The sequence below is a fragment of the Lissotriton vulgaris genome, chromosome 1_1, assembly GCF_964263255.1.
Source record: "Lissotriton vulgaris chromosome 1_1, aLisVul1.2, whole genome shotgun sequence".
Taxonomy (NCBI): Eukaryota; Metazoa; Chordata; class Amphibia; order Caudata; family Salamandridae; genus Lissotriton; species Lissotriton vulgaris.
Window position 1 is genome coordinate 1,960,554,894 of NC_141685.1, and position 24,256 is coordinate 1,960,579,149.

Below are 24,256 nucleotides of genomic sequence, written 5' to 3' on the forward strand. Positions count from 1 at the left end.
AAATGTAAACAGAACGCGGTTTTGTTATATGCGGAAAAGATTAACAATTAATACCAGCAATCGGCATAATTGCCATTATTTTACAGCTTAATGATTGTACTACATTGAACGCATCTGCCACATTGCAATTATACTAAATGTGAATTTGGATGAAGCATACTTTAATTCACTTTTTAAATTTAGGGAATCTCTCGTTTTGGGTTCGATATTTATATAGCAAAGGATGTATATGTCCTCAAAATGAAATGTGCTATGTATATCATACCATGTTCAAGGGAGATTACAAAGACTTAACAAAAACCTTTTAACAGTTACTGGAGAGGTAATATAGCCGTTAAACCACCTTAGTGAAAAGGAACCAAATATTATTGTCATACCACATTACCGGGAAAAACTTTGCGGGGTCATTGAGCAGTTTATGGTGGAGGTTTGTTTGTAACAGCTCAACCTCCTTAGTGAGAAAGAACTAAGGAAGGAAACAGGACCGAATTTTGTCATATTAGACCTTAGAATACTGAGCCAAGGAACACCTATACATGTATTTCAGTGTAGCTTGTTCCATTCCAACAATTCATTTAACCCCTGTTGTTCGCTCCGCTCTTGAAATATCCAGCGCGCCTCCTTTGTCAACAAACGTCTTTCCATAGTTTGGGTCTCGCCTACCACTATCTCCAGCACCACCCAGGTGAACGAATGTTTATTACGATGACAATGCTGCACCAGCTTTGTGGTCAGTTTGCCCTGTTGTATGGTGCTCAGATGTTCTTGTATGCGGAGCTTGATCTTGCGCGTTGTTAATCCAATGTATTCAAGCCCACACTCACAGCTCAATCTATACACAACGTTTGCAGTGTTACAGTTGCTGAAATGGTTCAGTGACCATACCTTCCCAGATTTTAGTACGACTGTAGTGCTTTTGTTCGTAAGGTGGCAAACCAAGCAGTTCCCACACGGATAGTGACCATTTGGTACAGTAGTTTTTCCAGTTGATGTTTTCTCTATCATTCTTGTATGGACCAATTTATCTTTGAGGTTTTGGGCCCTACGAAACGCAAAACGAGGTGGTGGCATCTTATGCTCTTGCGTCGACAGAATGTGCCAGTGTTTTCTAATGGCTTGCCGGACCTTAGAGGCCAACGGGTCAAAGGTCATGACCACGGGTAGGCATTCTGATTTTTCTTTCTTTTGTGATTCTAAGAGAGCTGCCCGTGGTGTGTTCAAGGCTCTCTTATTCGCTTGCCGAATTACTTTACTTGGGTAATTTCGTGCTTGTAGTCTACTACTAAGGTCTTTGGCTTGTTCTTTATATACGTCCGTTGAGGAACAGTTCCTTCTGTATCGCATAAATTGGCCCACTGGGAGGTTATCCCTCAGTGCCCTCGGATGGTATGAATGATAGGCTAGTAATGAATTTCTGTCGGTAGGTTTTTGATGTACGCTGGTGGCAAATTTTCCTTCATAGGCTTCAATGTCCAGGTCGAGGTAGACTGCACTTGTGTGGTGGTACTTCCATTTAAAACGGAGGCTCATATCCTGAGTGTTCAACCAGTTTAAAAACTGTACAAGCGAGTCTTCTTCTCCTGACCAAATGAGGAGCACGTCATCGATATAACGTTTCCATAAACGTAAGTGGTCTTTGAAAGGGTTGTTATCTGATTCGATGACGTGCTCCTCAAACTGACCCACGTAGATACATGCTACACTCGGCGCCATCGTCGCGCCCATAGATGTTCCCGTTACTTGCAAAAAGAGATCATTTTTGTAGCAGAAATAGTTTCTTGTCAGCGCTAATTCGACGCATTGTAGTACGAAGCTCTGTGGCGCATCGTAGAACCATTCTTGTTTATTCAGTGCTTTTGCTATTGCCACTAGGGCTGCCTCTTGAGGGATGCACGAGTATAAAGACTCGATGTCTATGGTTACGATATATTCTGTTGCTGGATTGAACGACATGGAATCAAGGGTGTTCAGAATATCAGTGGTGTCTTTTACGTACGAGTTCTGGGTTACAACTGATTCACAGAGGTAGTAGTCTGCAAATTGGGACAAGGGTTCCAATATAGATTGGATACCTGACACAATAGGCCTGCCAGGGGGGGGCCTGGCAGGCTTATGTATCTTTGGGAGAATATAAAAGGCAGGAGTCCTCGGGTTGGTTTTATTGAGGAACTCCGCCTCTTTAGCACTTATCCATTTATTTTCTTTTGCATTCGCGATTAGTTGAGTAATAGTGTCTCTTAATTCAGGTGTTGGGTCTCTGACAAGAGGTTGGTAATTAGTTCTAACATCCAGAAGTCTTCGTACTTCTACTTCATAATCAGCCGTATTTAAAATCACAATAGCGCCGCCCTTGTCGGCGCTTTTTATGATTATTTTGTCGTTGTTCTGAAGGGACTTGATGGATTCCCAATCCTCTTTCGTCATATTTTTGAAGCCCATAGACTTGTTTTTGTTTTCTACGTCTGTAATCTCTTCCAGGACTTTCGCCTCAAACACTGCGGTTTCAGGGCCAATAGATGCATAGGTAGGGCAAAACGACGAGGGTTTTCTTAAGTTTGAATTAAAAACAATAACTTCTTCTGGTATTTGTTTCGCAAAAAATTTTTTACGTTTTATTCTGCGCATCGTTTCATGAAACTCGGTTCGGCATCTAAAGGCATCATGGTTAGGTGTGGGCACAAAGCCCAGACCTTTATTCAGCACCTTCTCTTCTGCAGCTGTCAAGTGGTGGCTGGATAGATTTACTACAATGCTGTTTACACCGGTTTCTTCCCCTTGCTCCGCGTCAGGCGTGGTGAGGAGGTTTGCCATTGTTGTTGTGGGCGATTTCCGCGTCCTCTCCCCCTTCCTTGTTGTTGTTGGAATCCCGGGCCTTTGTTGGATGCTTGGCCCTGCTCTAAAAAATTCCTCAGCAGGGTGTTTAAATCAGTATTAGATGGTTCTGGTTGATTAAATCTGACTCTACTGGTGCTAGGGCCTTCTAGTCGAGCCTGGCGCTAGCGGGCACGAGATGGAGCTTGGAGACCCGTGACGGGCGGAGAGAGGGGGGTGACTAACATTGAGAGACAGAGGCCGACAGAAGCAAAGATACCCAGGCAGGGCTGCACACTAAAAGAACTAAGAGACAGAGGCAAGCGGAGACAGGAAGGCTGTAACAGAGGAAGACGATTTAGAAAAGGGGGTGGTGATGAACAGAGTGTCTGAGTTAAACAGACCACTCTTACCCAGTCCAAAGATCAGGGCTTGATCCATCACCGTTATTTATCTCACTGCCCCATCCCAGCTCAGAACCTGGCTATATGCAAATCAGTCTGTCCCTGGCCCAGTGCATCATGGGAACAGGGCAGACTAAACTACCAAGCCAATTCTTCACCAGAAAGGAGACAAGCTACCGGGGACCGGTTTCTGGCATTTCAGCCTTCTTCGGCCCGGCTTGCTTGAATCCTGATGGAGCAGTGAGAAAGGGACTCATGTCTGAGTATACCCTGCCACACCTATAGTGGCCAAAAACGATTTAGAAAAGGGGGTGGTGATGAACAGAGTGTCTGAGTTAAACAGACCACTCTTACCCAGTCCAAAGATCAGGGCTTGATCCATCACCGTTATTTATCTCACTGCCCCATCCCAGCTCAGAACCTGGCTATATGCAAATCAGTCTGTCCCTGGCCCAGTGCATCATGGGAACAGGGCAGACTAAACTACCAAGCCAATTCTTCACCAGAAAGGAGACAAGCTACCGGGGACCGGTTTCTGGCATTTCAGCCTTCTTCGGCCCGGCTTGCTTGAATCCTGATGGAGCAGAGGAAGACAGAATGAGAGAGTGACAAACATGCAGAAACGGAGGCAAAGACAGAGAGAGAGAGACAGGGAATGGTTGGCAGAGAGATGGCGACAGACAGAGGCAAAGAAAGAGCCAGACAAAGGCCAAATGAGATAAGCAGAGTCAGACAAGTACAACAGAGACAGAAACTAACGAACAGCCATAGAAAGATCTCAACAGCAACAGACTGAGGCAAAAACAGAGACAGGTAGTAACAGATTTGCAGATACAGAGTTGGCAGAGACGTACAGAGTCAGAGAAAGAAAGAGACTGGCAGGGGCATGGAGGCAGAGTTTAGAAGGAGGTAGACAACAAGACGGAGGGCATTGCTGTGGGGAGGGGGGAGGAGAAATGCGACACGGCCGCAGCAGGGGGCAGAGCGGGGAGAGCAGCGATGAGGGTGTGAAGCAGTAGGGGCCTTTGAAGTGAAGCTAAGCTTCACTTCAAAGGTGTGGGAGGAGTGCGGCTGAGGCAGAGCGCACGCTGGGGGAAGCTTGTGGGGCGGAGCGGAAGAGCTGCTGGGGAACAGATGGCTGGCGATTTGATGCTGTGCACGCGCATTTTAGGTCAATGCGCCTGCGCATTGACCTAAAAGCGCACCGGCACAGCATCAAATCGCCACTTTAGATGAACTCTGTTTAAGCCCCTATAGTCTCGCTCCGCTCAATGCGCATGCGCATTGAGAGGCGAGACCTAAAAAGACTGGCTGACTGGAGCTTGGAAGGATCCGAAATGCCTAGAGGGACCAACCGCATAGACCTTTCCAGGTGCCTGTCGCTTCGACCTCTAAGGGCTGAGTCATTACAGAGCCTGCTCCTCTCCCACTTGTGCTGGACCGAACAATCATCAGGAGCCGTGGGTGGGGGGCAGTACCGTCGGCGGAGCAGAGACCGGGACCCAAGCCATGTGTTGGTGAGTGGCCTTGCACTGGGTCACGAGGTAGGTCCCGCCCTTGTATATAGTAGCTGGCAGAGCCGGACTGGCAACCCAAAAAAGTTCTGGCAGTTTTGTCAGGCCAGCTCCTGGGGAAGCTCTGTCTGGCCTCAGGAGGCTGGCAAACGCTTGCTGCTTCTGTTACTGGGGTCGATATTGCAGCATCACTGCAAAACCACCCCCACAGCTACAAAACCGCCCCCCACCGTGTAAAACTGTCGCCCGCCCTTTCAGCCTCCCGGGAAAATGCACGATGCCCGCTATGACCAGTCCAGCCCTGGTGGATGGGGCCCTGGAAAGTGATACGTTAGGGAGGGGGCTGCCGTATTGCACCACTGGTGGTTTACCAGAGGTGCCGGCTAGATTTGCAGAGAGACTCCCACCTGAGGAAGCTCCCCACCAAACCTCTTGAAGCTTAAACATAAGCCCCGGGACATCTGGCAGCCGCAAGCGGCGCCCAAGCGGACAGTGGATACTCCCTAGGCCCCAACGAACGGTCCCTCACTGACCCAGACAGGGACCCGAAGTGCAGCACCAGACACCGAAGCCGCTCGTGCCAGCCCTGTCCGGGGAGTGGGGGGCGTAGAACTTGAAGTGGGCCGGGTCTAGCCGGTGCTGAGCACCAGCAGTTCTAAAAAGTAGGAGCCGAGACGGGTCCCTATAGGACTCTACATCTGTGCCCTCACCCTCAGGGTGAAAATAATATATCTTATATACCCATACCCGCATGCAAACCCATCTAAAAACTCAGGGCCAATCACACACACACACACACTCGAAATAACTCATGGAGGCTCCCCCAGGGTTGGGACTGTTCCCTATATCATGACTTCCGGGGAGGAAACTCCAGAGAGAGGCCTGTCTGCCAAAATTCACCCACCTGGTTTCAACCAATGGCAATCCAACAATCCAGCATCCCCAAAGGGTAAAATCAGTACTTTCTGTCCTCCCCTAGTCTCTTCCCTTTGGCTTGCCACCCTCCACTCATTTTACCAATTTCAATCACCAACTATACACATCCGGGTCTCAAGACGACTTCCAACTCATATTCGGTTGCCTGTGAGTGAGAATCAATAAAGGTTTGTAAATCTATCTGTCACGTTCTGAGCCTCACCACACTCATGCAGGCCCAGCAGACACACATCGACTCGAAGTCCGGAGTGGCAGAACTGCAAACCACCTGGAGGACAGTGATTCAGTACGGGAGCAGTGTCGGACAGGACCCCCACCATACGGAAAAAATATGCATCATCCGCACCGCCTCTAGGACAACTTGATGCTGAAGAGGAGTGAAACCCCGAAACCGGTCCTAGGATGCTTGTTTCCAGTCCAGGGATAAACTGGCTTTGCAGTTCGGGCTGGACTGTTCCCATGAGGCACAGGGTCTGATTTGCATATGGCCAGTTCTAAACTGGGGTGGCATGGTGAGCAAAAGAATGATGGATTTAACCCAGATATCTTGACTGGGGGTGAATGTTTTGATTTGTTCTGCATTCCGTCCATCAATTGTGTGTCTTTTGCTTTTTCGCCCCAAGTGCGCGAGGTATGCCCAGATGTGGGTCCCGGGCTCACTATGCCACTGGAATCACGCTATCCTTGATGAAGAGGGATGAAACACCGAAACCGGTCCTCGGATGCTTGTTTCCGGTCCAGGGAGGACCTGGCTTGGCAGTTCAGGCTGGACTGTTCCCATGAGGCACAGGGTCAAGACTGATTTGCATATGGCCAGGTCTAAACTGGGGTGGCATGGTGAGCAAAAGAATGATGGATTTAACCCAGATCTCTTGACTGGGGGTGAATGTTTTGATTTGTTCTGCATTCCGTCCATCAGTTGTGTGTCTTTTGCTTTCTTGCCCTAAGTGCACCGGGTATGCCCAGACGTGGGTCCCGGGCTCGCTATGCCACTGGAATCATGCGATCCTTGATGAAGAGGGATGAAACACCGAAACCGGTCCTAGGATGCTTGTTTCTGCGTTCGGGGAGGACCTGGCTTGGCAGTTCGGGTTGGACTGTTCCCATGAGGCACAGGGTGAAGACTGATTTGCATATGGCCAGGTCTAAACTGGGGTGGCATGGTGAGCACAAGAATGGTGGATTTAACCCAGATCTCTTGACTGGATGTTTTGATTAGTTCTGCATTCCGTGAATCAATTGTGTGTCTTTTGCACCAGGGAACATGGTATGTATTCCCACTGGGGCAGTAGTCACGGTGCAGGTAGTATGTTATGTTATGTTATGTTAAATGAACTTGTTGAGCGCAACTAACACCATTAGGTTTCTTGGCGCTTTGCTGAGGGAGCCGGAAATAGAAACAAAGGAAAAGCGACTAATTATAAAACTCAGTGAAAAGAAAAGTTTTAAGGGAAGATCTAAACTTGGGATAAGGGGAAGACAACCTAAGAGGGAGGGGTAGGGAGTTCCAAAAAGACGGGGCTAAAAAAGAGAACCTTAGGCCACCGTGTTTCTTCCTCTTGAATCTGGGGACTGTTAACAGAGCCATCTGAGATGATCGGAGGGTACGAGGAGGGGCATAAGGGTGAAGCAGGGAGGAAATGAAAAGAGGGCTGTGACCTGCAAGAGATTTGGAGATAATGCAGCCAAGCTTGAATTTGCATCGAGCCGTTATCGGAAGCCAGTGGAGACTTTTTAAAAGGGGGCGAACATGTTGATCTTTAGGTTGACAGTAAATCAGGCGGGCAGCCTGATTTTGGATCAACTGAAGTCTCCTAAGTTGATAAGCAGGAATGCCTAAATATAGTGCGTTTGCGTAGTCAAGCCTAGACATGACTAACGCAAGCAGAGCCAAGATAAGGGCATCAGTGGTGAGTAGGCGGGAGATTTTACGTATTTTCCTGAGTTGGAAATGGCTTGATGATACTACGGCGCTAATCTGCCTTTAAGGCACCTCTGCCCCTAGCTTCCCATCATGCCTCAGGGGTTACAGTTAGGTCAGTTGTTCTTTTCGGAGACTGAAAACCAAACCATGGTAATAACAGGTTAAAACATCTCCTACTTAATAAACAAAGTCCTTTGCCCGGGGAGGCGGGAGGGTTGCTTATGACTTTGATGAGGATACCCCTGGAAGAGAACTAGGATTACAGGTAAGTAACTAATCCTTCTCTTCCAGGGGATCCTCATCAATAGTCATAAGCATTAGAATAGAGTAGCGAGCCTCACCTCATCCCTGCGGGCAAAGGAAACAACAGATAACATTCATATCCATAGGCCCAAACAGTAGGCCTTATTCTACCCAAATAGGTTTCTCAAGGAGGCTTGCCCTACTTGAGACTCCACTCTGGAATCAGACTCTAGGCAATAATGCCTTGTAAAGGTATGGACTGATTTCCATGTTGCAGCCTTGCATATTTCTGACATAGGAATGTCATGTAAAAACGCTATTGTGGCTACTTTTCCTCTAGTGGAATGAGCTTTGGGTGATTGTAGCAAAGGTTTGCCAGCTAGCTGGTATGCAAGCCTGATACAGGAGACAATCCATCTGGAGATGGATCTTTTGTTTGCTGCAAACCCCGTCCTCATTGGACCATAATTGATAAAGAGTTTGTCTGTCTTTCGTCTTCTCTAGGTAAAACTTTAGTACCCGTTTAAGATCTAACGAGTGCAACGACCTCTCAGCTGGGGTCGATGGGTTAGGAAAGAACGAAGGAAGGGTAATCGTTTGATTTATATGAAATTCCGAGACCACCTTTGGAAGGAAAGATGGATGAGCTCTCATTACTACTCTGTTGTGGTGAAACACAGTGTAAGGTTCCTTGGTGCAGAGTGCTTGTATCTGGCTAACCCTGCGAGCAGAGGTTATTGCCACCCAGAAGGCCGCCTTCCAAGTGAGATGCTGCAAGGAGGCCTTGTGTATAGGCTCAAACGGTGTAGACATCAGCCTGGAGAGAACCAGGTTCAACTCCCAGGGAGGAGAAGGATTTCTCACAGGGGGATAGACCTTCTTTAACCCCTGAAGGAAATCCTTAACCACTGGGACTTGAAAAAACGATGCTTGTGTCGGTGATTTCCTGTACGCTACTATTGCGGATAGATGAACCCTAATAGAAGCGTATTTCAACCCTGATGTAGCTAAGTAAAGGAGGTATGGAAGGACTACCTCTTCTTGTCCTTTGGTGGGATCAAAGCCATGGTCCTTACACCAAATGAAAAATCTTTTCCACTTGAACGCATAAGACGCCCTTGTGGAAGGTCTCTTTGCCTCTCTTAAAATATGCATACATTCCGGAGGCAGATTCAAGTGTCCATATTGCAAGACCTCAGGAGCCATGCAGTCAGGTTCAACGACGGGAGGTTGGGATGCAGGATCCTCCCGTTCATTTTGCTCAACAGGTCTGGCCTGCACGGCAGGCGTCTGTGTGGACACAGCGACAGATGTAACAGATCTGGATACCACCATTGTCGCGGCCAATCCGGAGCAATCAGGATCATGTCCATGCTCGATCTGATGAGCTTGGCCACCACCTTCGGAATCAGCGCCAGAGGAGGAAACGCATAGGCGAACATTCCTGTCCACTCCAGCAGGAGAGCGTTCCCTTGCGTCCCTGGCCGGTGGAACCTGGACGCGAAGGCGTGGCATTTGGCGTTTTCGTCGTCCGCAAATAAGTCTATGTCTGGACGACCCCAGCAACGGAAGAGTTCTTCGACTACTTCGTCGTTTAGCACCCAGTCTGGCTGATCTTCGAAGTGCCTGCTGAGTGCGTCTGCTTTTGTGTTTAGCTCGCCTGGGAGGTGCACTGCCACCACCGACAGTCCCCGAGCCAGAAGCCAGTGCCAGATTGTCAGGGCCTCCAGAGACAGAGGGCGAGATCGAGTTCCTCCCTGCTTGTTCAGATAGAACATAGTTGTAGTGTTGTCTGTCTGAACCAGGATTTTGTCCGTTGTTATTGCTGGAAGGAACGCTTTGAGCGCCAGATGCACTGCTCGAAGCTCCAGCATGTTGATGTGATATGTCTGGAGGTTGGTCGACCAGCGACCCTGAATCTGAAGATGACCCATGTGAGCACCCCAGCCTTCCAGAGATGCGTCCGTTACCACAGACAGCGAAGGAAGAGGTTGCTGAAAAGGGACTCCCTGCAGGACATTCCGAGGGCGAGTCCACCACTGTATTGAGGTCAGTGCTGCTTGAGACAGGATGATTCGATCCTCCCAATCTCCTGTCGCTTGGTCCCACTGATCTTCCACAGACTCTTGTAGAGGCCGCATCCTCAACCTGGCGTTTGGTATTAGGAAGATGCAGGACGCCATGGAGCCCAACAGAGACGCTACTTCTCGCACCTTTGGACGAGGAAACTGAAGTAACTTTTTGCATTTCTGCCCCATGGAAGATAGTCTCTCCTGCGAAGGAAACGCTCTTCCTAACTTTGTGTCTAGAATTGCTCCCAGATAGTGGATAGTTTGCGTGGGCTGCAGGACCGACTTTTCTGTGTTCACGTGAAGGCCGAGCCTGTGTAGTTGTTGGAGACACAGGTGACAGTCTTTGGTGGCTTGACGAGGGGATGGACTCTTCAGGAGCCAGTCGTCTAGATATGGGTACACAAAGAGACCTTTTTTGTGTAGACATGCCGCTATCACTGCCATGCACTTGGTGAATACCCTTGGTGCGGATTTGAGTCCGAAGGGAAGCACTTTGTACTGGTAATGCTTGTTCCCTACCAGAAATCTCAAGTACTTCCGATGACCTGGTGTTATAGGAATGTGGAAGTACGCGTCCTGTAAATCCACCGAACACATCCGATCTCCAATTTGTAGATGAGGACATATCTGATGAAGTGCCAACATGCGAAACTTCTCTTTGACCACCACCTTGTTGAGGGTTCGAAGATCCAAGATTGGTCTGAACTTGTCCTCTTGGTCTCTTTTGGGGACTAGAAAATACCTTGAATACACTCCTCTCCCCCTTTGGGATGGGGGTACCTCTTCGATTGCGTTTTTCTTTAAGAGGACGTTCACCTCCCTTTTGAGGAGTTTTAGATGGTACGAGCGAGTCTTTTTTGGAGGAATCGGTTGTGGTCTCTTCCGGAAACGTAGCGCATATCCATTGCGCAGTATATTCAGCACCCACCGATCTTTTGTGATGCTGACCCACTCTGCCAGGTGTTGCGAAGCACTTCCTCCCACTGGAGTGGGTAACGGCGCCAGAGGAAGCCACTGCTCAGGCCTTGCCTCCTCTAGGCGTGGTAGAGGACTGATGATGTCCGCCTCTACCTCTGCCCGATTTTCTTCCTCTGTATTGCGCCTTCCCTTGTGGCTTGTTTTGAGACCATTGAGGGGTTTGAACCCTCTGTTGGCCTCCTCGGTTCTTGTTGGTCTTGAAGCGTCGTTTGAACGGCTCTTTCTTTTTCTCCAGACCAACCGCCTTCACTGTGTCCAACTCTGTCTTCATGCGGGTCATTTCCTGATCGGCATGCTCCACGAAGAGTGAAGATCCTGAAAAGGGTAGATTGAGGATGCGCTGCTGGGCATCTGGTTTGAGACCAGTGAAACGCAGCCAAGAAGATCTGCTAGAAGGGCATTATCTGCAGATGAACTAATCATTTGGTTCGCCACCAAACAGCCCTCCGTCACTGTTTCCTCAAAGTCCTTCTGGTCCTCCTTGGGCAATTTCTCTTTGAATCGTTCCATGGAGTCCCATAGGGCTCTATCGTACCTTCCGAGAAGGGCTGATGCACTAGAGACTTTCAGGGATGAAGCTGCTGTGCTGCATACCCTGCGTCCCCAAGAATCTTGCGTCTTGCTGTCTTTGTCAGGAGGAACTGAAGAAGAAGGAGCGACTGTGTGATTCTTCTTAGCTGAGGCTACTATAGCTGAGTCCGCCGCAGGCTCTCCCTTAACAAAGATTGGATCTGAGTCGGCCGGCCTATACTTCTTCTGGATACGTGCCGGTACCGCCCTGATCGTTGCTGGCGTGAGGAAAACCTCTTTGATTGGGTCCATTATCCCTGGAACCAATGGGAGCAAAGGCCGTGTAAATGATTTGTGACGAAGGGTCTCAAAAATCACAGTAGTGGAAACCTCTGGAACAGCCATCTCTATATTAAGTTTGTGAGCCCCCCTTTGTAAGACGTCCAGGTATGTGTTGACGTCGTCAAGCAGGGAAGCTCTGGAGCGAGGGCTGTCTGCCAGCGTTGGAGAGTAATCCCCTTTAGAAGATCTAGAAGAAGATGAAGAGGAGGATGATGGCGTTCTCCTTCTCTTGTGGTGAGTTTTCTCCTTCCTCACTGGTGATCTTCTCGGTCGTTCTTCCCTTCGAGGAGAACGTGATTCTCTCTGATGCTCCCTTCGTGGAGATCTCAATCTCTCAGTCCGTACCTCACTTCTCGGTGTTCGAGACCTGGGCTGCTCCCTCCGTGGTGATCGGGAGACCCTGGGGGTATGCGACCTTTCCGCTCTCCTCTCCCGAGAGCGTGATCGGTGCCTGATAGGACTCTGTCTGTCTGCCTCTTCTATCAGTCTCTGAAGAGGTGACCTGTGGAGTGGGTTACATATCTTCGTAGCCTCTCCGTCGCTCCAGAATCCTTCCACTTGCTCAACGGAGCATTCCATCTTGGCGAGAGTCTTGTCTTTCGCTGGGGCAACGGACTTCTACTCCTAGAAGAGGACCTCGATGAGCTAGAGGTACTTGAGGAGGAATGGTGAGAAGCCGATTGCGTCACTAGAACAGTTGAAGGCACTGAAGGAGATTTTCGTCTCACCGGTGTTGGAAGACGTCTCAAAAGTCTTTCCCTCGATGTCGAACGCCTCTGCGGCGTCGACGGAGTGATAACCTTCAACGTCGAATGCCTCGACGATGACCCGTGGTCCCTCGACGTCGACCGGCGATGTCGAGCCGATGACGGAGTCTTCTCCCTCGACGTCGAACAGCGTTGCCCTGCCTTCGACGGAGGTCTCGACGTCGAACGGCGTTGCCCTGCCGTCGACGGAGGTCTCGACGTCGACCGACGTTGGTCTGTCGGCGACGGAGATGGCAATCGACGGTGTCCTGTCGTCGACGATGCCCTCGACGTCGACCTGACATGTGGCGACGGCGGAGGATCGGACATCCTCGATGTCGAGCGCCGACGCGCCGTCGACGATGATGATCCCTTCCTCGACGACGATCGTCCGAGGGGGCTCTTGTTCCTCGACGCCGAGCGCCTCCGTGGAGACGTCGGCGGAGGTGTCACACTCTTCAAAGCCTGTCGACGTTGAGACGACGGCGAGTGTGATCTGTCTCTCGACGCCGACCGTCGCCTGGTTGACGGCGACGGAGTTGACTTATGTCTTGACGCCGATCTTCTCGTCGACGGTGATCTCGTGGCTTCTCTCGACGCCTAGTTGACGACGGCGGTGCTTTCTTCGACGTCGGTGAACTTCTTTTCGACGACGATTTCCTCATCGACGCCGGTCCCGACGTCGACAGAGCTTTTTCTCTCGAACTGTCCATCAGATGCTGTTTTGTCAGCGCCGAGCCCGGTGCTGAGGTTGATGGACGCTCTGACTTGCCTTTGGAGGGAGTTCTGGGTCTCTTTGAACTCTTCCTCTCTGTAGATCTTCCCCTCATGGATCTCTGGGCCAGACCATAGAGCCTGTTCCTCTCTCTGTCTTTAAGAGTCCTGTCAGACAGATTTTTACAATGTGAACAGTCTTTAGGATCATGATCCTCTGGCAAGCATAAAATACAGACCTCATGAGAGTCCGTTTTTGCCTTCTTGTGGCCACAAGAAGGGCAATCATCAAATAATGAGGGCATCCTGACAGGAAAACCTCACAAAAAATCGACTGCTAAGCAGTTATTTACTTGACCCTGATGTTAAAAGTCAAAGTAAATCAAAAAATTGTTCTTTTGAAGATTTTCTGACTGAAAAAGGCAGAAAAATGTGGAGCTGTGTATCCAGGGTCCTTCCTGAAGGAGCCGGAAAGAACAACTGACCTAACTGTAACCCCTGAGGCATGATGGGAAGCTAGGGGCAGAGGTGCCTTAAAGGCACAGCGTCAGTTTTAGTACATGCAGCTACAGGTTAGCTTTTCAGTCTTTTTAGACTGGGTATTTGCAATGCAGCCTGGGAGCTGTATATGCTTACAGTGTGTTATAAGAATTTCTACTGCTTTCTAAGCATTAAAACAGTTTCTAAACAAGCATTGGTGTTGTTTCTCATGTTTCTAATGCTAATACACATGTATGGTGGAAATTCTTCACAGCATATTCCAGCTCTACTGTTTTATTTGGCTGCAATTGCTTATTTTTATATATATATATTTATATATATATGTATATGTATATGTGGGGCACATATAATATATTGTTTCCAGGGTCCCGCGCATGGGCGGGAATATTCTAATGCTTATGACTATTGATGAGGATCCCCTGGAAGAGAACCAGCTCGGTCTTGTCGGGGTTGAGCTTCAGGTGGTTTAAGCCCATCCAATTGCTGATAAAACAGAGGGTATTTTGAAAGGTAGAAATAGATTCATCAGAGGAATCGATGGTGAAGATCAATTGAATGTCATCCGCGTAATTAAACGCGGAGACATTAAAACTACGGAGGGAACGAATTAGTGGGGCCAGGTACAAATTAAAAAGGAGAGGGGATAAGGAAGAACCCTGTGGAACGCCGCAGGTCAGCTCGACTTGGGTGGCAGAGAACTGGGACAGCCTGACTGCTTGATGGCGTTGAGTCAAGAAAGACCGAACCCAGTCCAGGGCGGTGCCCTGGATGCCAGCCTCTCTGACACGGTCGACCAAGATGTCATGGTCGACCGTGTCAAAGGCGGCCGACAGATCCAAAAGGACCAGGGCTTGACAGGTGTTAGAGTCGGCCCCCCTGCGCAGTTCGTCCATCACAGAAAGGATAACTGCTTCTGTGGAATGCGCAGGTCTGAACCCAGCCTGCTGAGGGTCTAAAACACACGAGTCTTCCATAAAAGAACTAAGGATTTGGGTTACGTGCGACTCCAGAACTTTACTGAGGAAAGGGAGGAGGGAAATTGGGCGGTAGTTGCTCATGATGGAGGGGTCTGCCGAAGGTTTTTTCAAAATGGCAACCACCTCGGCCCGTTTGAAGGATCCAGGAACCTCCCCGATAGTCAGAGAGTTGTTTAAGAGGGCTAGGGGGGGTTCAGGACAAGAGATAAAGGCTTTCCGAAGGGCCGAGGGGGGGGCAACAATCGCTAGGGGAGCCAGAGGAAACTTTATGCAAAAGTGTGAAAAAATTAGCCTTTGAGATAAGGGGGATCTGGGTCAAGGTGTGGTTATTAGGGTGGAGAGGAACATTGAGCGAGGGGGGACCGGTGAGGCTGAAGGAGAAATACTGGTTTTGATCTTGATGATCTTATCCACAAAGAATTGGTTCAAGGAGTCGCACAAGGACTGGGAAGGGAGGGGAGCAATGGTGACTCTCGCCGGGTTTGACAGTTCCTCAACAATTGAAAATATGTCCTTGGACTTGTTTGAGGAGTCCAAGATTTTGCTAGAGAAATAGCGAGACTTAGCCAGAGTTATTGCCGACTTATACTCTCTCATCTGAGAGGAGAAAAGCTCTTTAGCCTCGGGGGAATATCCCCGACGCCAACGCCTTTCTGCCTGACGGAGACTGAGTTTCAATGATCTAAGGTCCTCAGTAAACCACCGTTGGGCGTCATGTCTGCGCCTCGTCTTAACTGATTTTAAAGGGGCCACCGAGTCAGCGGCAGAGATAAGCCAGTGAGTGAGGTTCTCTGACTGGAAATCAATGGAAGTGGTAGGCTCCGTAATGAGTGGGGTAGATGTACTGAGGAGGGAGGTGAATTTGTTGAGATCAGCCTTGTTCCAATTACGTGCCCGAAAATTGGATTCCCGGACCGTAGTGGCAAGAGAGGGTCTGGCTAAAGAAAAAGTAATTAAAAAGTGATCTGACCAGTGGCAAGGGAAAATAAGGGGTGCAGAGATGTCCAAGGAGGAGGTCCAAACCTGGTCCAAAATATGGCCTTTGACATGCGTGGGTGAATGTATATGTCAGATACAATTTAAACCAGACATAAGATCTGAAAAAGCCAGTGAATCAGGGGTTTCATGGGTGTCTGACGGCCAGTAATTAAAGTCACCCAGGACCAGGACATTAGCGTTGTTGATGGTGAGGTGGGATATAAGGTCACCGAACTGGACAGAGAAAGTAGGCATGGATTGGGGGGGGCGGTAAGTTAAGACACAAACGAGTGATGACCCAGGTTGCTCCAATCTGAGTGCGAGGCAGTCAGTCATAGGGATACTAGGGGTGGGTACTGGGGAAAAACGGATGGAATGCCTGATGATGGCTGCAACCCCTCCGCCAGTTTTACCAGAAGGGCGGTTAGCTTGCAATATGTAGTATCCCGAAGGGATAGCTGCCAGGATGTCAGGGGAAGAAGCATCTGTGAGCCAGTAGAACTGCATAAGCTTAAAGTGAGCATTCTTAGATACCCTGGGGTTGAGCTCCAGTGTACTTTTCCAAGCTGAATCGGGCAGAGAAGTCCCCAAGTCCTCCTCCTAGCGCTGAAGGAGACACGGCAGGTGCAACTACATCCCCTGCAAGCAGAGCCCTGTAGTATAGCAACGTGACCACCCTCGCCTGGCCTGTGATGAGAAAATATCAGGGTCAGTTCATGCAAAACCTTATATAAATCAGACCGCAGAAAACTATTTTTTTCCACATAACCAGGGAGGTTTTTGTCCAGGGTATAGTTCTATTGAGCACTACGTGGTGTGTTGGTGTCAAATGCAACTACAGAAGTGCCACATCCAGGCAAGATTTTGAACTATATAACGGAGTTTCATTTAGATTCATTATATGTGCATTTATTTTACATGGATATTTTGAAAATACGGCAAGGGTGTGACCCCTTCGTAACTTAGGGTGGACACATCTGGCCTAGGATTTAAGATGAGTTAGTGAAAAGTGGGAATTGAAATTGGCTTAGATTTATAGAAGGGTTCTGAGACCGTCAATATATATAAAGTCCCTCAGGCACAAACATGACTATTTAAAGTCCACAGTCATTGTAGGCCACAATGTAATGTACATTTTTTTTAGGAACGAAGGGCGTAAAACTGGCCCTTTAACTCTTTTGTACCTACTTCATACAAAAATTAAACTATTATTACTGCAAACCCACCTTAATTCCAAATTCTTCACTGAGGTTTGTAAACAAATACTCATATCCGTAGGCTGCTTTGCAATTGAGCCATACAACATGGTATGGACCCAGACTGATCCAACTTCGGACCAACTCCAAAATTCCAATCAGGCACTCCTCCTAAGCACAAAAAGTGGAATTACTGCAAATACCTTGAATGAATATACAGATCAAGCTCAAGCATAAAACATTTGAATAAATCAACAATGCTACTAAACAACTTGACTACAAACACACATGGCATCTGGAAATGTTTAGTTCTTTTGAGGTAATTGGCAGAAATATATATTTTAAAGAAAAATAGAGTTGATCATTGGCAGAAATATATATTTTAAGATAAACACAGAGTTTATCAGACATGTTAATCCCCGTCCAGGGGTCTCCAAGAACTTATTAGTTCATGCCAGTGCATAAGCCCCAAATGTATCATATGTACAAAAAGCTAAATATGTAAAGAAAGAATCTTCCCACTTCAGGATACACGGAAGTGTGTCTTTTCTCTGCTTTATAAGCAATGATTTATAAACTCCAGAAGAATTCCATTCCAAGAGACAGCTAAGTCATGTCTATAATGTAGCCCTATTTTACAAAAAGAGCATGAGTCCTGTTTCTTTTTGTTACCATTGCCAAGCTCGATGGCATTTAATTTACTTTGTCGATCTTCAAAGTCGGTAGACGAGCGTGTTGAGTTACTTACAAAGTAATTATTCAGAGTCCCAGCTCCTTCCTATTACCAGCTGATGAGAACCTCGCACCACCTTCTTTTGAGACTACACCTTGTCATTTATTTTATTTATTCAGTTTTGAGTATTTAATACGGCATAAATCTACTACTTGGTGTCCCATCTGTCAATTTAAGTACCACACGAAAACACATTTTAACTGTACTACAACTGATCAGAGGATGGAATTTATGTATAGTGTTAGGCAACAGTGGGGGAAAAAAACACCCTCTAATTATTAGGGTAATAACCAAGCTAACTGTGTGTTAAACACTAATGTATTGTTAAATAAAAGTTAAACAGGCTTTCTAAAATATTGGTATAAATGTACTTGATACTCCAGTTTGTAGGTACAATTATTTTTAAAGATTGTAAAGATATGTTAGCTCTATGTTTATGGATTTAATACCTGTGACACAAATTATCCTGGCTGATTAACTATGTTTTTATTTTTACCTGTGCGCCAGGGGATAAGAAATTCTTGTCCCCAAGATTATTGGCATTCATGGTGTTTCTGCTGGTCTTTAGTCGTCACTCTGCCTCCTACATAACTTGTTAGGATACTAATTGGAAAGAGCTTCACTAAGAGAATACTGTTACAGCAGGGAATCCAGTCCATGCATGTGTTCCAACATAGAAGGCTCTACAACGGTACAAATGTATAGTTTTGAAGGACAGTGAGCAATCACCAAGAGTAATAAAATCACAAAGGGGGTAACTTGTATGTTACTCTTGCTATAGGAAATTTAAAATATGAACGAAGTAGAAAATGCAAAAAACGAAAACCAAAGTAAACAACAAACACTAGCAGAAAGCACATAGCTGTACATAGTGAAAGAACGGTGTAGGCCCAAATCCTGTACTGACCAAAGAAAGGTTAAGAATTCACTTAAAGCCATAATGGAATAAGTAACTTGAAAGGGTTGAAGTTAAAGGCCAACTTTGTTTAGCAAGCTTGAAGGTATTATGGAGTTAGCACACAGGTTCCTGGCATGCACTTTGTGTTTCCAAATAGATTGTAACTTGATTAGACAATGGGTGCAGAAAATCCAATTAGCTTAGAAAACAGAGGTCTTAGATGCACGAAGATAAACCACACACTCCACTAAAATTGTATTTACCACAAATATTCATGCACTCACAAACAAAGAATGGTTACGTTTGTTAAGCACTATTAGAAACTGCAATAAAGTATATGTATTGAATTAGGCTAAAGCCAAGGGTTACAGGTGACTTCATGTTTCTTATGATTGCCATGTATTAATCTGTAACCGATGAAATGAACTACTTCTGAACTTTTCTAACCCTCATTGTTTAACTGTGAATAAAATAAGCCGTTTGTGATGCATCAAATTGAGACAGGCTTGTGTGAGGAGGGTCAGTTTCCCTGTTGCGACAGTAAAGAGCTGTCTTTACATTTTTTTAAAGATTTTATATCATCTGCCAAATAGTAGTAAGGAAATGATACAACCCATCACCATTCATTTTTTGACAGGTGGGAACGCCCCTCGGAAGTGACGTAGGAGCCGGAAATCCCGCCCCCGAGTCCCTCCCCCGAAGTCCCTCCCCGGAAGTCCCTGGCCGGAAGTCTGGGGGGCGGAAGTCCCAGGCCGGAAGCCCCCGGCCGGAATTCCAGGGCCGGAAGTCCAGGGCCTGAAGGCACCCTCCCCCAGAGGGGCAGTGGTGGAAGTGGGGCGTGTGTAGTGTGCGAGTGCCCTTCACACAGGAATTAATGGATGTGTGTCAAGGGGTGTAGAGTGATGGTGTGGGGTGCCTAGGGCTAGCGGCAAGGCCGCCAGTAGGACCTACAGGGGTGTTTTAGGGTTGTGGGATGGATGAGCAGAGACTTACCTGTGTGCGCCATTTTTGTTGGGTCAGCAGGGACATGCCTGGGCAAGCAGGGACATGTCTGGGCATGTCCACTGGCTAGAGGCTGTAGCCTGATGTTGCTTGAGCAGCGTCGAGGTCCATCTGTGGAATGGGAGCCCTAGAGTGTTTCAGGGTCTTTTTTTGGGAGATAGGCCAGCCCCCCAAGTCAAGTCAAGTCAAGTCAGATAATTTATATAGCGCACTACATACCCAGAGGGTCTCAAGGCGCTTAGAAAGGGGAGGAGGATTACTTGTCAAATATCCACGTTTTAAGTTGCTTTCTGAATGCTAGGTGGTTCTGGGTAAGGCGAAGGTAAGCGGGGAGTGAGTTCCATGTTTTAGCAGCTATGTATGAGAAGGATCTGCCTCCCATGGTGGTCTTGTTGATGCGAGGTACAGTGGCGAGGGCTTGGCTGGAAGAACGTAGTTGGCGGGAGGGGGTGTAGAAGGACAGTCGTGAGTTGAGGCATTCTGGTCCGATGTCGTAGAGTGATTTGTGTGCGTGGGTTAGCAGTCGGAAAGTGATTCTCTTATTGACGGGTAGCCAGTGGAGGTCTTTCAGGTGACCAGAGATGTGTTCGTTGCGCGGGATGTCTAATATGATCCTGGCTGAGGCGTTTTGGATTCGTTGGAGTTTCTTCTGGAGTTTAGCGGTAGTACCTGCGTAGAGGGTGTTTCCGTAGTCCAGTCGGCTCGTGACCAGAGCATGGGTGACTGTTTTCCTTGTTTCGGTGGGGATCCAGCGAAAAGTTTTTTTGAGCATGCGGAGAATGTTGAAGCAGGATGAGGATACGGCGCTGACTTGTCTGTTCATTGAGAGTGAAGAATCCAGGATGACGCCTAGGTTCCGTGCGTGGTCTGTCGGGATGGGTGCTTTTCCAAGGGCTTCCGGCCACCAAGAGTCGTCCCATGCAGAGGGGGATGTACCTAAGATGAGGACTTCTGTTTTGTCTGAGTTCAGTTTCAGACGGCTTTGTTTCATCCATTCGGCAACTTCTTTCATTCCTTCGTGTAGGTTAGTTTTGGCGGTGCTGGGGTCATTGGTGAGAGAAAGGATTAGTTGAGTGTCATCCGCGTAGGAGATGATGTTGAGGTTGTGTTGGCGGGCGATGGCCGCGAGGGGGCTCATGTATACGTTGAAGAGGGTGGGGCTGAGTGAGGATCCTTGTGGTACGCCACAGATGACTTCAGTGGCCTCGGATTTGAATGGTGGAAGGCGGACTCTCTGGGTTCTTCCGGTGAGGAACGAGGTGATCCATTCAAGTGCTTTTCCTTGTATTCCGATGTTATTGAGGCGTTGTAAAAGGGTGCTGTGGCAGACTGTGTCGAATGCTGCAGAGAGGTCGAGGAGGATGAGGGCGACTGTGTCTCCATTGTCCAGTAGAGTTCGAATGTCGTCTGTTGCTGCGATGAGGGCGGTCTCAGTGCTGTGTTTTGCTCGGAAGCCAGATTGTGAGGAGTCGAGTGATTTGTTGGCTTCGAGGAAAGCGGCGAGCTGGTTGTTGACAGCTTTCTCGATGACTTTGGCCGGGAATGGAAGGAGCGAAATGGGGCGGTAATTTTTGAGTTCGGTGGGGTCCGCTGTGGGTTTTTTCAGAAGGGCGGTGAGTTCAGCGTGTTTCCAGTCTTCCGGGAAGGAGGCGGAGTTGAAGGAGCAGTTGATGACGTCTCGGAGGTGCGGTGCTATGACGGAGTCTGCTTTGTTGAAGATGTGGTGAGGACATGGGTCTGTGGGGGATCCTGAGTGGATGGAATTCATCAGGCGGATTGTGTCCTCAGTGGAGATTGGGTTCCAGTCGTTAAGGGTGTTCACGGGGGGAGAATGTTCAGCAAATGGTTGGATGGGTTGGTCTCCGGGTTGGTTGTCGAAGCTGTTGTGGATGTCTGCAATCTTGTTGTGGAAGAATGAGGCTAGGGAGTCGCAGAGGGCTTGAGAGGGGGTGATGTCGTTGGAGTTGGCCGAGGGATTGGAAAATTCCTTGACGATGTTGAAAAGTTCCTTGCTGTTGTGGGCGTTGTTGTCAAGTCGATCCTTGAATGCTGTTTTCTTGGCCTTTCGGATTAGTTGGTGGTGAGTGCGGGTGGCGTTTTTGAAGGCGTCCTTGGTGCTAGTGGTTGGGTCTTTTTTCCAGGCCTTTTCAAGGGAGCGGCAGAGTTTCTTGGACTTCTTAAGATCATCGTTGAACCATGAGGCCTTCTTGCTGCCAGGTTTGCGTGGCCTGAGAGGAGAGCCATTGGCCCTAAAAGAGGAGGGAAGTTAGGCCATTGGATTGCGATGGTGGTAATTTTACAGCCTAATTTTAAAAAGTCTATGGGCGAAAGTGACAGCATTTATGAAAATAAAAACAAGGGTCATGCAATTGTGATTTCTTTTACATATGTGGTAATGTATTTGGGGGTGATAAACATGGTCATCTTGTAAAGCGGCAGCAAGGGATTGGCAACATGTCCAGGCAGTGTTCTGTAACTTGCTAGACTGTGCTACATCAGCCCCAGACTACTAGGGTGCCTGTGCAATATCTTGCACAACCTACGTTTAAAGGGCCTGGTGTAAAATGATTCCTAGTGTGAAAAGGAAAAAATCAATACATATTTTAAATGTCTCTGATGTAAAATGATGTCCGGGAAATAAATAAAAACACCCTCTGTGCAGTTGTCATTTCTTTCTTTCTAAAGGAACTTAATAATTGAGGGATAATAAACACGGGCCTGTATGTAATGCAACTGTGTGGGCTGTGTATCAGGACAGTGCCTGGTTCTTTATCATACTAAGGTGCTGTCACAGACCTAAACAGTAAATTTTCTGGTGCAACATGATGCACAGCCAAAGTTGAAATGCACAATGTAAGTGACAATTACTAAAAAGAAAATAAACCTTTTTAAAGGCACTGATGTAGAATTATACAAGTCATGAAAAGGAAAATAAAATGCATAGTGATGACATGTGTTGTGTATTGTGTTTTTCTTTCTAAGTGAGGGTAATGTGTTGGAGTTTATTAATAAGGGTCAGTATGTAGGGCAAAACCTAACACCACGCCAATCTACACCACACCAAATCCCAACATCCTACACATTGCACCACCGGATACAAGTATACTTATACCAGATTATAACATCCCACACTTTATAGCAAGCCATATCACATGCTATCATATTGTACCCCACGCACCCATCAACCCCTCCCTTAGTTCCCTATGGTTCCACCACAGACTACATCACACCATGCAGTATACATGCCATTCAATACCACAACTATCTATATATAGGAGCAATTACATGCAACATCACAGCACAGCAGGACTATACAACATCAAAGTTCACTTAGTACATATCACCACACCGCACCACCGAACACACCAACATACCACACAAGACAATCTCATATTGCACCACTCCACTTGAGTCTACCTCACTACAGCCCAATATATCATGTACCAACATATTCCATCGTGTCACATCTTCAATTTTCAACACCACCTCTCTCAGTACCACACTACTCTCAACACACACACAATACCACACTATGCCACACTTTCTCGGACTTTGGCACACCATATCAATACGTCTCACCTTAAAGGTCTGTGTACCACATCACCAAATGCCACATAACACCATACCTCACCTTACCACACTAAATTGCCATGTAATTACTATACAATTCAATGTAGTACAATAGCCAAGAACACACTTGACTCCCCACACCGCCCTATACCAACCTCTGCAACACCACATCAGTCTAAACCATACCTACCTGCTTCTTTACATAAGTTACATCAAGACACAAGTCTGACACAGAAAATGAGGGTGTTCAACATCTAGTATAAACCATCTATTATGGCAAAACTCTTCCTGTCACTTTGCAGCCCCTCACAGCACCCTTGTTGCCTTCATAACTCCACACAGGACCATACAGTCTATGGTGTACAGCACAACACACCCTACTGTACCACAACACCCCTCCCTGTTCACCATACCACATATGCCACATAGCAACACTAAATCTAACACCACACTAATGCACACCACACCAATCTACACCAAAACGCAACATCCTACACATTGCACCACCAGATACAAGTATAGTTATACCAAATGACAACATCCCACACTTTATACTAAGCCACATCACATGCTATCATATTGCACCACACCCATCCATCAACCCTTCTCACAGTTTCCCTATGCTTCCACATCAGACTACTTTGTTACAAAGAAGGTTACCTTCTTTGTAACAAAGTATTTGGGCCCTTACCCCACTTCTGTCCGCATGGGCCAAACTCCTTTTTATCCACATCAGACTACAACACACCATGCAGTATACATGCCATTCAATACCACAACTATCCATATAAGAGCAATTACATTGCCCAGCACAGCAGAACTATACCACAACAAAGTTCACTTAGTACATATCACCACACCGCACCACCTAACACCCCAACATACCACACAAGACAATCTCATATTGCACCACTCCACTTGAGTCTACCTCACTACAGCCCATTATATCATGCACCAGCATATTCCATCATGTCACATCATCAATTTTCAACACCACATCTCTCAGTACCACACCACTCTCAACACACACACACACTACCACACCATGCCGACCTTTCTCAGACTTTGACACACCATATCATTAAGTCTCACCTTAAAGGTGTGTGTACCACGTCACCAAAATGCCACATAACACCATACCTCACCTTACCACACTAAATTGCTATGTAATTACTATACAACCCAATGTAGTACAATAGCCCAAACC

At 47.4% G+C, this 24,256-nt stretch overlaps 1 protein-coding gene across 3 annotated transcripts in view; it reads right to left on the bottom strand.

Annotated features, from left to right (window-relative positions):
- The window catches only part of DCLRE1C (DNA cross-link repair 1C), a 343,172-nt gene that overhangs the window by 122,958 nt on the left and 195,958 nt on the right, over window positions 1-24,256 (bottom strand). For 2 of the 3 annotated variants that reach the window (XM_086919712.1, XM_086919710.1), the window contains exon 8: window positions 16,877-17,017. The exons of the other annotated variant lie outside the window; for it this stretch is intronic. In XM_086919712.1, coding sequence (XP_086775838.1) covers window positions 16,877-17,017 — 141 coding nt within the window. The remainder of the gene's footprint in view (window positions 1-16,876; window positions 17,018-24,256) is intronic. 3 annotated transcript variants of the gene reach the window in all.